At 35.7% G+C, this 15,279-nt stretch overlaps 1 protein-coding gene across 1 annotated transcript in view; it reads right to left on the bottom strand.

The window, feature by feature from the left end:
• Nucleotides 1–15,279, bottom strand: part of LOC136853240 (CD109 antigen-like) — a 1,188,472-nt gene that overhangs the window by 229,831 nt on the left and 943,362 nt on the right. The window contains exon 9 of the mRNA XM_067128618.1: nucleotides 9,739–9,795. Coding sequence (XP_066984719.1) covers nucleotides 9,739–9,795 — 57 coding nt within the window. The remainder of the gene's footprint in view (nucleotides 1–9,738; nucleotides 9,796–15,279) is intronic.

Here is a 15,279-nt window from a genome sequence, read left to right as displayed (position 1 = left end):
TCTTACGAAACAAACTTATATTTCTGAAAATAATTCAATTCACTCTATGGAGCCTAATTCATAAACTTATATAATTCTTCAAATTGTTATGCAAATTCAGCTGCAAAATTTCCTTAAAATTACAGTAATTTCCATAACATTCAGAATTTGAATAAAGCATTAAAACTTTTGGTGAAGTCCAGGTCAGGAGACAAAGCAACGGGTTAATTAACGGGAAAAAAAAGTCTCAGCCTTAAACGGTTCTGAAAATATCGATTTTTAATAGAGGAAAAGGATAACCAAAAGGTCACGGTAGGAATCTATTAATAAATACATAATGCAACCACTGGTAGAAAACTAACCCACTTCAAATTTTGGTCGTGGGAGGTAATGACAAGAGTGAAGTAAAAGGACACAAAGAGAAGGAAAAAGATAAAAATCGATTCAAAATTCTGCCGCCAGCAACGTTAGAAACCTCGCTTCAACACTGTGCACAGAGGGTTGTGGTAAAATACTTATTTATTAATGAAGCCTGTAACGGAAGGCGAACAGAATACATTCTGGGTTTTATTTGAAAAGCATCAGAAGTAATAAGAGGAAAATGAGAGAGAGAGAGAGAGAGAGAGAGAGAGAGAGAGAGAGAGAGAGAGAGAGAGAGAGAATTTTAAAACTAAGACAGAAGCCTGAATATTATCTGCTGCGACGCAATACGACTTTGCTGTTGAAGCAATCTAGAAAGTCTTTGAATGGTAAAAATTCTTACTAATCAAATAAAGCAGTGTCCAGCGAAAAATTAAAAGACGTGGTCTTTGATTAAAGTTTCATAAACAGCAATGAATAAAATAAAAACTGGAAAATAAAAACATATAAAATTTCTCAAATATTGTCTGTTTACCAGAAATAAATTACGCTTATCTATAGCAACTAAGAAATTATTACATGATCATATTTTTGCTATATTTCGTAATTAAAGTGAACCTTGAAAACATTAACTAACAGTTTTTTTTTTTTTTTATAAAATTCTTTTAATTTACAGCGACATAAATAGTTTTGTAGCATACACACAACACTCGAGGGCCACACGCGAGCTTTTTATACTTAGAAATTAAAAATGAACAAGCATTCTCCACTCTTCTGTTAAAACTGCAAGAGCAATCACGTTACAGGAAATTCGAACACTTAATGCTCGGAATTTTACTGTCATAAAATTCAACCAAGTTTTGCAATTTTATCTATTTATTATTATTATTATTATTATTATTATTATTATTATTATTATTATTATTATTATTATTATTATTATTAACTGTGGAGCATCACTATATTGTGATCGAAAATAATGAGTAAAAAAGCCACAATAATATAATTGATAAATTGTATATTTTAAGGTACAAAAATATACAAAAAAGGGGATAAAAACGAGGGAGTTGGCTGAAGAGGACTGTTGCGCAAACGGTCGAAAGCTCCTCGTTTTTATCCCCTTTTTTGTATATTTTTGTACCTTAAAATATATAATTTATCAATTATATTACTGTGGCTTTTTTACTCATTATTATTATTATTATTATTATTATTATTATTATTATTATTATTATTATTATTATTATTATTTAAGTAGATGAAACCCATTCACATGGAACAAGCACACTAAAGGGGCCACTGACTTGAAATTCAAGCTTCCAAAGAATGTTGGTTCCAACCTTCCACCGCAGACGCCACACTGCAGCAGTAACTGATATTTTCCGTATAGCTTTCCAATACCCAGTGCAAACAACCTACTGACACATGAGTTTGTGTGCTTGCGCGCGCGTGTGTGCGTGTATGTAAAAGAGAGAGAGAGAGAGAGAGAGAGAGAGAGAGAGAGAGAGAGAGAGAGAGAGATGGGTTATTATGATGGAATCATGAAGTGTTGCTGTGCGTCTTTCTGACGTTCCTAAAATCCTAGAGTTTGTCTTTCTGGGGTTAGCTTCAGCTGGTCAGGCTTCGTCGTCTTCTTTATTAATAGATTCAAGTTTTATTTACTTTGTAGAGGGGGTAAAGCCTACTGCGTGCCACGCTGGCACACTGTCGATGGTACTTGAGGTCCATTGCAGTAAACCTCCAACCACAGCTTTAAGACTTGGTCTTCTTCACGATCTATCCTTTCTCTTCGTTATCTGCCCTGATAACCTTCACGCTTTACAAACTGCCTTGCTCCAATTTTTACCTTTCAGTTAAAACAAATTCATCCGGCGAGCCTTATGACAGTCTAGCGAAGAGATCTGGAGTTTTATATACATAGAGGGTATGCTTAAATCCTTTTTAGTAAGTGTAGACGAACCGCAAACTATAAACCTACTTATACCCATATATCTTAATAACTGTGAATTCATTGCTCTCATCAGTTTATTTGACCTCATTTTTATGATCGGAAACCCTCTGCATTGATTAGTGTCTAACGGTGTCAAGTTTACCATATCAGGCATTCACTTGTTCTGTCTTCATACCATTACGAGGCCATGCAACTTGTTCGTCTCAGTAGGATCGACTGGTTGCTACTGGTCTTCTAAATCAATAGCCATAACACTGAGGCCTTTGGTACGTTATCCTAGTAAAGTTTAATGGTTACCAGTAGTTGCTATTGGGTATCTAACCCTTTTCCTTTATGACTAACTACCCCCTTGACTAGCAAGATACATCAGGATGGTTAAACAATGGAACCATGGAAGCTTCAATTGTGACTGAGTTGTAATTTTCCTCCCCCTTTTCAAAGGTAGACAGACAGCTGATCTTTTTTTCTCCACAGAAAGTCCCTTATCCTTTTACTAAATAATTCTTCACAAAGCAGTGGGGTTGAAGACTTGCCCAAAGGTGACCTGGAGGTAGCTGCCAGTCAAAGCACACTCATTCTGTTCTTTAGCCAAAACTTAGCAAATGGATAGTGTTTACCCTAATGACTCGAGCAGCAATGCGTTGCCCTTGTGCAACCTCTGGCTAATCAGTCAGCCATGTGCTACCTAAGAAACCCAGAGGAGAGTTACAGGAAAATCAATTGCTGGTGTGCTCCCTTGAATAACTAGAGGCTGATAGGCATCGTTGCGCTCGCATAATTCACCAAAGAAGTATCCTTGGCCAATCAGTCACTCCTGTGCTATGCTGGAACACCAGAGGAGAACTTCTGGACAAATGTTCACTTCAGGCTTTCTGAAAACCCAAAAGGACTGCTCTTGCTTGAATAGTAGCCGTACCTATGTTGCCCTGAAATACCTGAGCAGTACTCTTAGTCATTCATTCGCTGCTGTGCTCACATGAATCGCCAATAAGTCACTCTCGTGCTCTGCTGAACGCCAGAGGACTACGCTTAGTCAAATGTTCACCTTCGTGTTCCTCAGAAACCTACAAGTGATTTTAGCTGACAAATTACCCTCGCGCTTCCTCAAAAAACGCAGAGAAGTGCTCTCGGACAATCAGTTGCTACTGCAATAATTGCGCATTGCTTCGGCATTTCCCGGTTGCTGATGTCTGCATCATTAACCATCAACTTATCAATGAAATGAGTGATCTTTCTTGAATAAAGTACCAACTTCACATTGAAATGGGTTTCCCTTCTTAAATAAAGTATCAACTCCACATTAAAATAGAGTTTTCTTCTTAAATAAAGTACCAGCTTCACATTGAAATGGGTTCCCTTCTTAAATAAAGTACCAACTTTACATTCAAATGGGTTTTCCTTCTTAAATAAAGTATCAACTTCACACTGCAAATGGGTTTCCTTCTTGAATAAAGTACCAACTTCACAATAATGGGTTGCCTTGAATGAACTATAATCCTTTGATAAAAATCATGACTGAGTTCAAATATTTTGACCCTGTTTATAGCAACATCAAAAGATGTTCATTATCTTTCCTACAAAGAAATGGTCCGAGTTTTTGTCGGGTAAAATATACGCAGAACGCAAGTAGCTTTCCTTTATTTTCTGCAGAAACATATCCCGTTCCAAACTTCGTTAGCGCAGGTAAAAGGGCCTGAAGTGGCATCAGTAAACTAGATTTACCGCCAGTATTCTAATTAAAAAGCCCTTCCCCTGCCCGTCTTCACCCTGAAGATTTTCTAGTGACTTCGAACTCTGAGGCTCCTGTGCAACTGGCAAGTGTATTTATCTTTTATTATGACATATCCAGTTTCTTAGAGACATGTGACACTTGAAAGGTGACCATTTGGGATCTGATTCAGTCTTCGTAATTTCACAAATTTTTTTTAACTTGCTCTCTTTTTCTATTAAAAAACGCATGAAGGTCCTCCCTTAGTTTGTATTTTATCTTTCATTATTATCAAGACCTGATACGATAATGCACAATGTCCTTCTAAAAGGAGGGCAGAGATATCCAGCAGATGTCTTGTCTTATTCAAAAGAAAATGCACAAAAGGTGCACTGATCCGAAAATGGCAATAAAGGAGGAAATCAAGTAGAAATTAACGAGTATTCCGAATTTACAGAGTGGTTTACTAACAATAATATCTTACACGTTTCATCTCACTGAGTCTTTTCACCTCCCAATTGTTTTCTTCATTGTCTTTCAAGTTAAGTTTGGATTAGGGAATCAAAACACCATCTCGCGGACATAAAATAAATCAAGGATCTTTGAAGCGTGCCTAGCAACGCCCAGCGTGCATGAACGATGCTCGTTACGATGGCTCCTTAGAGAGCCTTCGGGAAGTCATGAGCACTGGATTGCCATTTAATGAGCTTATTTTGATGACTTAGACAACACATGTAGCCAAGGAGTTAAACTTGCATATATCAACGAGAATTACGCAACACAAACACACACACACACACACACACACGTGTGTGTGTGCTTGTCTATGTGTATGTGTAAACACACTAAAACAATCGACAGAGTCGAATGATGCTTCGCCTAATGAATTATACAAAAGTAGTGCATATAGCACTTGAACCACCGGAAATTACTGCCTGAGGGAGAACGAGGTCATTCCAGATTAAACCTGACATTTTATATCATGACTGTCTAATATCTTTTGTACATCAATGATTTTATAACGAGAGCAAACAGGAATAAACATATGCTAAATAATAACTACCTAATGATTACTGAAATTATGTGATGACTTTGGCATGACGTTGTCAGTCAACAGCACAACCTATAAATCTTAGTAAAACGTGTTAAGAAAAATCTATCAATACAGGTTAGAATTTTACCTCAGTGCTACTAGCACGAACAGATAAACAATCTATTAATGAATGAGAAAAATTGCCGAGGTCAGCGACCATTATGTGGTTTTTCCGGTAACGATTATCAAGAACACGCACACACACATACACACACACGCGAACACACACAGCGCTGTCAGATATTCTGAGAATGAACGTTAAGGGGAGGCCACATCAAAGATGAGGTTTCACGAGTTTCCAGAGAGCAATAAAATGTCCCCTTACAGGACAACTCGGTAACACCTGGGGGAAGGTGAGGACCCAAAAGGAATGCTTGGGACGAGGGTTATAGCTCCGAGAATGTAGGGAAGACACCCTGGAATGGCAGGCAAGGAGGAGATTTGGAGGTAAGGAGATGAAGGGGACACTTTGGCACAGATCATATTACGTGTTAAGGAAGACAACCCGAGGTGAATGTAAGAAGTTTCAGCAGACATGAGTTCTTGACGGGTGTTGTTAATCGATGGGAGCTGGAGTAGAATTAACGTTTGTTGCTTTTAAAAATCACTGGGTTCTGTTTCTCTAAAGTAAATGACTTTATTATAATTAACTGCAACATCAACTGTATTTTCCGAAGGTTTTTAACCCTGTTAGGAAAAAAATAAAGAAAAAGTTCAAACCGTATTAAATGAAGATGGATTGTACGGCTTAACCCCGAAGACTCTGAGTATTCTGGACAGAAATGAGGACACCTTAACCCCGAAGAATCTGAGTATTCTGGACAGAAATGAGGACAGAGTCCTAAAGCAAGAAAACACCGGGAGGACGACCAGGGAGAGACCAGACCTCTCAAATGAGCTCTTCCCTCAGAGTACCTGTGGAGTGAATTCACGTGAATGTTCTGTGACTTTGGAAATGGCAGCTGTAAACATTGTAACAGTTCTGGAACAGAATTTGTGATAGAGGAAGAAATAAATGACTCTGTAGGATAGCAAAAAATTATTACTGTTGACAATAAGCGCCATCTCACCGTTTACAGATAGTTCCTACTGTAGAAGTCCTGAAGATCTAATTGGCTGATTGATTGCATTCTGTAGGCCGTCGTCATAGCAACGATGGTTACTGACACAGTTTCTTAAGGTCTCTGGATAACAGGTTTCCCAGAAAGGGAACAGCAGGTTCTAAAAGGCTAGATGAGGCTCATACACAAATAAGTGTTTTCTGAAGACGACCCTCTGTACCATAATTGGAATCCAAAATTTTGAGTGTAATATGTTCCACCTAGATCACATTGATATTGATCTCTTTCCGAGATCACACTGAAACACATTAAGAGAGAGAGAGAGAGAGAGAGAGAGAGAGAGAGAGAGAGAGATTACATACCGAAATGAGCGCGTAATGCATGGAAGCAGACTCGGTAAATACGGCATCAACATCCAGGTAGATACGGATTCAACCAGATTATTCTAGACATCAAAAGGGCTTGCCCAACTCCTACGCAAGGATCAAAGTGACAAATCCATAGGATATAGAACACACAGGGAAGCTTTTAACTCTTGAAAGAAATCAAACCAACTTCATTCAATAACCTATTAGATCTCTTCCTTTCCACACCCAATGTACACTTTCTCACTGTAGAATTCTGAATTAAATACCCAAAGGATAAGTAGCATCTTCACACTGAAATTCTCAACGAATGACGTGGGATCGGGAAGCAAAATTAATAATGAAAGGCCTTGTAAGAATGCACCTTTTCAAACACACACATACACACACACGCACACACACACACACACAGAGAGAGAGAGAGAGAGAGAGAGAGAGAGAGAGAGAGAGAGAGAGAGAGAGAGAGAGAGAGGCGGACTAGAGTGACAACGAAAATGTCCTTTTGCGGAACGACGATCATTTTACAGCTTTTTATCAGTAACTTCAACAGTACAGTGATGTCTAATCTTACCCTTTTCAATTACAGCTGAAGTCCATTGCATCACAAAAGTATATAATTTATTTCCCCAACCTGTGCAGCCTTACCATAGAAAATAGAATAAAGAAATATATCCCAGTGAGACCAAACTGACACAGACTCCTCCACACTGTTATTTTTTGTGAGGAAAAAATCAGAGACAAAGCATTTCTTTTTCCTCCGCAGCACAAGTAAAATTTACCAATTTGCTTATATAAAAAAAGAAGAGTTCAGAAAAAATACATTCGGATTTCATGAAAATTAACAGCCCTTAAGGAATGCAAACACCTTACTTTCTATAGCATAAGCTGCTGCAAAACAAAACGATTAATGACCTGAAAGCAATGAAAAGATAATAACAAAGAATGAAACAATCTAGGAAACATTAAATCTACAATATTGTTTATTCCTTAAGACTTGCAGTGTGTCTTCTTAAAATCCACGCTACCACTTAAATGTAATGATACATTAGTTTCATTAACCAAAAAGCAATCTTACAGTATCATTTTTTTCACAAAAATCCTTTTCAATGCAGTTTTCCTTTTCATGTGAAAGTACCTGTAATAGAAAGATTAATCAGGGCTATAATACCATTTAATAGAGTATACATCTCCTCTAACCACAAATATAACTATTTTGCATTTCCTAGCGCGTACCACAGCCAAACCATACGCCACCTATTTACCTAAGAGAAGCACTAGCACCGTATATCTAAAATGAACACATAACAAGTAACTTCTAGGCTACGCATCTATAGACGTTCTCTAGGCCTAAAGCATGACCAGTAGAGCACATCACTCACTGAACCTCTCGTTTCACCTGGAACCCATAATAGACGCGAAACAAAATCAGTCATTCTATTCGCGTAACGAGGTAGTGTAATGATACCAAAGATATACCATAAACCCTTGGGCAAACCCAGCATGCGGTAGCAATCCTTTTAAGTTTCGACGCATGGCCAACTCACTACTAATCAAGCTCTGTCTTGGGCACAATAACCTCTATGCTATGCTTCATGATTACAGGGAACCAGACCCCTTAATTACAAACGAATGTCGTGCTTGATATAGGGTCCAAGACTTGTGCAGGGCCCTTGACTAAGCATCCTGCTCACAATCAATGCGTTCTAAGACTGGAAGGCTCAATAGAGATTCTGAGTTATCATTCAAACATAGAGCGTGATTAGTAGTTGGGTTTAGTCCTGAATGCCATGTTTTGACTGAAATGTGTTTAAAGGCAGAACTTTGATGAAATAATGAATGGCTTCATCTCCATACAATACGAAGGTGGTTGATTGATGTCCTAAGACACAAGGCGGGTAGCACATTTGATCATTTACTTGAAATATTCATTTCCAAACAAAAGCGAAGACAAAATTGAGAGGTACATCGAAGCTCTACTGAACTCAGACAATAAATTCGCGTTGCATTAAAACATTAGTATATCCTTCAGCTGAAAGTGAATAACAACTGTCCTAGAAATGTTATTGCTAATGGAAGCAGAAGTATTGAGTGAAATGTTATTCGATGGCGAATTTCAAAATCCTAAATGGATTTCCTGTAAGTGTAGGTAGTTCAATCAAAAGATCAATTTGCCATCCATTTATTCTAATAGCAAATCTGATGGAAGGGTTACATTCGGAATTATCAAACAAATTAGAGGAAAATGTATGTATTAATTCAATAGGAGGATACATCTGTAACGAATAAAAGGAAATAAGTCTAATTAGTGCAAGATTATGGATTCCAGGTACCATGCAGAGAGGACGTCTGCGCATGCGCGTAATCGAGCACGGCCTTCCAATGTCTATGTAAATATCATTAAAGGGAGAGATAAAAGACTGACCAGAAATCCAAAATGCCAATAGGATGAAAAGAAGGGAAAATCATTCGTAAGGAAATGTAACAGAGGAGTAAACAGGTACTAAAAACAACCTAAGACCAAAACAGAGATAAAACCAAAGAGAAAGAATGTACAGAAACTTGCCATGCTACGATACTTATGCCGCTCGGAAATGACAGATGACGAACTGTTCACGAGGAAATTTAACGACACTGGAACGAGTACTTTTAGAGACTGGAAATTTGGATAAAGAAATTCTGGATGAATATGAACGCGGGTGACACGTTAATAAAAATAAAAATGGCTAAACAAAATGCACCAGGTTCAACACAATTATTTGGTTAAAGAAGCAGTTAGCCTCAAGTACGATCTGTTATAATCTAGTCTTTAGAAATTAAAGTTTTTGTACATCACTTTCCAACAAATCACGTCCAAACAACGTCTACTGTAAGCAGTTTAATATATTCATTATAATCCACCCGTGGAATGATTTAAATTACTACATTTTACGAAAAAAAAAAATCGAAAAAATCAAGATTGTTATGACTGAAATAGTTCATTATTGGAAAAATTCAGAGGCTTTTTAAAATAGAGAGTAGAATTACTAGTGTTCCAATTCGAATTTCCGAGTTCCAATTTCGATAACTTCCCAGGCAAACATCTGTCTTTCCTGGCGCACTCTGGCAAAGCTCCTTCTGAGAACAGCGTATAAAAGAGGGAAACGAGGTCTTAGGGGTTGGATACCAGAGGGGAAAAAAGGGGAAATCATTAATACAAGACCAACGTATCTTTGCCAACTTACACTGTACCCCTTTTTTGCACACACAGACAGTTCCTCTATGACTCTTGGTCGCTTGTTCTGAAATACCATACGGGAGGATCAATAATAAAAAGATCAAAATAATAAGGGGGTTAAATAATGGGAAAGGGATGTAAAAAATGAAATAAGATTACTGTGTGTAGAGAGATATATAATTAAAAATTGACTCATAAAAAAACAATTCTAGAGTAAGCCAGAAATAAAACACCTGGAGGCAGAAAAAAAAAACTAATCAAAATAGACAGGAATGAAAGTAATTTACTTACAGTTAAAACACAAGAAGCCTAAAGCTAATGACATGAAATAGAAAATAAATGCATGAAGTGCCAAGCTACAAAAGCAAAGAAGCATTAGCAAACATAAACCTGGAAAATGGAAAACAAAACACAAGACGGAGATACATAAGGAAGAAGGGGGTGTTCTTGTTACCATGAAATACATTTTACAGAAGAAAAACAGTTTATATACGAAAGTCAAAACGAAGGAGCACTACTACGTAAGCAGCCATATCAAGGACTTTGCAGAAAAAAAAAAAAGGATATTAGCAACCAAAAAGAAAGTTCGCAAAAAGGGTGAACGGCCACAGACACGTTGTATAAAGAATTATTCTACATACAAACAAAAGGGAAGGAATATACAGGGAACAATTCAATTAAAAAAAAAAAAACAAAGTAAAAGCATGCGGGCTGAAAAAAGAAAAAGGTAGGAACTGAGAGAGAGAGAGAGAGAGAGAGAGAGAGAGAGAGAGAGAGAGAGAGAGAGAGAGAGAGAGAAGATACCTCAGTGGAAGATTATAAAAATCATCTGCAAGAAAAACTGCAAAGAAAAATTGATCATGTTAATAAGAAAAGCAGATATTAGAAAAGAAAGAAATAGGAGAAAGGAAATGTACATAAATATGGGATATGTGAAGAAGATATTTTGGGAATAAAAAGACACATTTTACAAGACAGAAATATTGCAAGCATAAGGGGTTCACGGATTTCCTAACTCATGACAAAAAGTGTTATGTCAAAAAAAAACGAAAGGAAATTAATACTGTTAAATACTTGTCAAAATTCTAATAATGCAAACGTTTTGGCCCTCCAGCTATCTCAAATCTCATAAAGGTGTATATCGTAAGAACAGGTATCAAATATATTTCCATTTGTTTATCAAAACCATTTCGTGGTATTAACTATTAGTCTGTTTACACCTGCAAATTGAAGGGGATGGGGATTTTTGAAAATAATGATTCATAACATGAGTTACTACTTTGAAAAAAGAAGGTTTTGTTGCTCAGTTTCGTGGTCTGTAAAACAATTACATCAAGATCATTACAAATTCCCACCATTTGATGAGTAAAAACAAATCCCACGTTACGTGATTAACATTACTCTTATTAGCATTCATCTTCAAAACGAACACGCAGACAATTTCAAATACCAAATGAATGTAAAAACTGCATTGTTGTGTACATGACATAATTAAACATTAATCTAGTAGGAGCACTGACCTCAGTCTGAAAAGCTTAGTTAACCATTATTCTAGAGTTGTGCCAAATTCAAGCGTCACGAGAAAAATGAACACAAGAAAATTTCTGCAGTAAATCTATAATAAATCTAGAGAGCACTTCGACATCACAAAACAACACCAACATCACAATTTTCCATTCATCACAACCACTAGCAGAATAATGTTAAAATATGGAAAATGCCAATTCACAGATATTCATGCCATTTCTTGCGTAAATTTGGAGTCACAAGAAACAAATGATGCTTGATAAGTATACTAAAAACAGATTTTGAGGCACTGCACACAAAAGCATCTTTTGCAACATATATGCCTTGAAGTGAACAATAAGATACAGAGTAAACAGCATGACATCGTATTATATTTGCAATAAAGTTTAAATTATATATATGCTCAGTTACGAGGAAATTGTCTTTTTCTTTCTCTCCGTCAAAGGTTTCTCATATCTTAGTTAGATATTACTTACACTAGCCTAGATGAAGTAATAACAAATCAATCATAAATAGCAATAAACGAAGATAGATATTTTTCTTGTTTCCTTTAGACAGAAATAGAACATTATCATTTCTTAATATGTGTAGAGCCCTAGCAACGATTATAACTATTATTACCTCTAAGGAAAGTTTTATATTTTAGAAATAAGCTTGTCAGGGGGTAAAATACCACATACAAACACGTCAGATAATGCACATTACTGGAAAAAGATTAAATCATCGATATCAACAAATATGATTTGCCTACACTGTACAATAGAAATTAGCTCCAAAGAGCATCTCGATGCACACTCTCCTAAACACTCGATGGAACAAACAGTAATGGACATTTCTCTACATCAATGAACTCTATGACGATTTTCATATTATAAAATAACGTAAGAAACAGTATAATCATTGCACTCAAAGTGCTGAATACAAATAAAAATCGGAAAAACGTATAGCATATATAAAGGCTCTGAACACATTCACAGTCAAAAGTATTTATCGTGACTGCTTGTCTAACTTCATTCCGACGGGTGAAGGTTCATTACACGAAAATGGTGCTACGGGAATATTACCATCCAATGATCACCAAAAATTGTTGTTTTCATAATTCATATGAAATGCTCACAAAAGATATATCTGCAAACTGAGGGGTAGTAAATATGCCATATCAGTAAATATATAATACAGTTGCCTGTAAAAAATGATAGTTAGAATGCGTTACTTGTACGAAATTTCTTCATACTTACCTGTTGGCTACAAAACACATGAACAGCAAGTGTATACATGCACAATTACAAATTTTCATCCTTACATACATACATACACAACACACACACACACACACACACACACACACACACACACACACACACACATATATATATATACATATATATATATATATATATATATATATATATATATATATATATATATATATATATATATATATATATATATATATATATATATAGACTATCCTGGTCACTTTTTGCCAGATACATATGTAATCTTATTAACAACAATGCACTCTTTGTTTCTCGAATTCTTCACATTTTGGAAACACTTGTAACTTCGAAGCCAAGTTCTAAATCAAGAAAGGAATAAAGTTATTCTGATGCCCGGCCGAGATTCGATCTCGGGTCCAGGGTACAGAACGAGGTAACGATAATTTACCTGGCCACGAAGAAAGGGCCATGTCATTGTCGTTACCTAGCTCTGTAGCCCGGACCCGAGTTCGAATCTCGGCCGGGCATCAGAATAACCTCATTCCTTTCTTGATTTACAACTAGGCTTCGAAGTGACAAGCTATTCCAAAATGTGAAGAATTCGAGAAGCTACCAGGGCACTGTGGTTAACAAAATTATACACTCATACAAACACACACGCACATATACAGTATACGTTATATATGTGTTCATTTCCATACATACATACATATATACATATATATATATATATATATATATATATATATATATATATATATATATATATATATATATATATATATATATATATACAATATAATATATATATATATGCTAAAGGTACATCGACATACAAACATAAACACTCACGTATATTTATATATATATATTTATACAGTTATATATATATATATATATATACAGTGTATATATATATATATATATATATATATATATATATATTATACATAAATGAATTGTACACATAAAAATTACTTAAGATTTTTTTATACATTATTTATTAATTTTTGTTGAGAGTAATTTTCTAAGATTTTCACAGCTATTTTTGTGGTCAAGGCAAAGTAGAAAACTGCGAAGTTATTACCATTCCTTTCATCTTATATTCCTTTCCAAAACAGGCTACTATTTTTTCTATCTTTTTCTCATTTGAATAACATGATAAAAACCCTACACAGTTCACCTATGGATACCGTCACACGAGTAGAAGAGAGAGAGAGAGAGAGAGAGAGAGAGAGAGAGAGAGAGAGAGAGAGAGAGAGAGAGAGAGAGAGAGAGATTCTGACATCATAGTTTCTACGTTTTTTCAGCCAATGACAACACTTGTGTTAAAAACCGAAGGTAGCCTCCTATCCTCAACTTTTCCACTTTTGAATGGTGTATTTATATATTAGTGAAACTGAAGGTACACCTTACAGATGAAGTATACTCTAATCCTGTGTAATACATAAAGACATTAACAATACGTATTTCCCAAACATTGTTAAGCAAAGGTTATCTTATATGCAGTAACATCAAAGTATGAATAAAACGAATAAAAGTAGCCATTTTGGCTCTAAATTTTCGATTAAGAGATTTGAATAGTACTTCTATATTATGCAAGAGTAAATAAGAAATTGCTTGAAATGTTTGTGCATGTTTCTGTCTGAACAGAACTAAGATATTTCAACAATTTTACAACGCTTGCCAAATAACTAGATGACAATTAAAATGAAACATGAAAAACCTCCAATAAAAAATAATGACGAAGGCAATTACAACGACAATAAAATGATAATCGTATGAACTTGACCACAGGCATAAATAAAAGACCTACAAAGGATTGTACAATTTAATAAATTCCGAGAGAAATACGATTCTATTGCAGCTAAAAACATGTAATTTGTTGAGAGTAAGTGAATTTATGTTTTGAAATAATAAATTTATACAAACGACATGAAACAATGATTCTAAATGTATTTAATGCTTTCAAATGTATTTTACCGACAAATAAATTACATCCACGATCAAAGAAAGCATAACAAACACAGATTAAAATGAATACGGGGAGAAGTTAAAAACATTTTACTTTTGCACTGTAATTCTAAAGACGTACTCTAAAATGATGAATATCCTACTGAGTATTATAGTTGTATTAACCCCGAGTTTATCTTAAAAGTCTCATTACGGCAAAAGGAAGATTGAATTTTCTTTAGTTTTAGGAACAGCGACTATCATAGGAAAGAAATAGATTAAATTCGCTTTGTTCTATCAGTGCTTTGGGAGTGAAAATGGGTAACAGCAACCCCCCTTGGGAGTGCTTCATAATATACAGTAGGTCTGGCTATGTCTGCTTCTAAGTTGATGCAGTCTCCTCGTTAAGGGACAAAAGTAGTTCTGTGGAGTGAGCACCTTTTTCTGATTCATGTGAGAGCTACCCGTCCTCGTAGCGAGTCATGTTCTCACATCTAGGGAGACTTCGCTCACATCACTTCCTGAATCAAAGGTACCCTGTCTAATAAGTCGCCCTGTATACTTATTCTATTGGTATATACTCATTTTGATATTTTTCTTATGTTACTTCAGTGCATGCTGCTGCCACTGTCTCTTACCAGTGCCATTTTTATTGAAAGGTCAGGCTTTTTTTCGGCCTGAAGTAACCGTCTCGAGCTCTCAATCATACTTTAACGCACAAATAAGTGTACATATGTACATATTCATATACATAAATTATATATATATATATATATGTGTGTGTGTGTGTGTGAGATAGTTTGTCAAGAAAGCCGTGCCCAAAGGGAATTCTTTATGATAAGTGCATC

This window comes from Macrobrachium rosenbergii, chromosome 27 (genome assembly GCF_040412425.1).
Source record: "Macrobrachium rosenbergii isolate ZJJX-2024 chromosome 27, ASM4041242v1, whole genome shotgun sequence".
Classification (NCBI taxonomy): domain Eukaryota; kingdom Metazoa; phylum Arthropoda; class Malacostraca; order Decapoda; family Palaemonidae; genus Macrobrachium; species Macrobrachium rosenbergii.
This window is presented reverse-complemented; position numbering and strand designations above follow the sequence as displayed.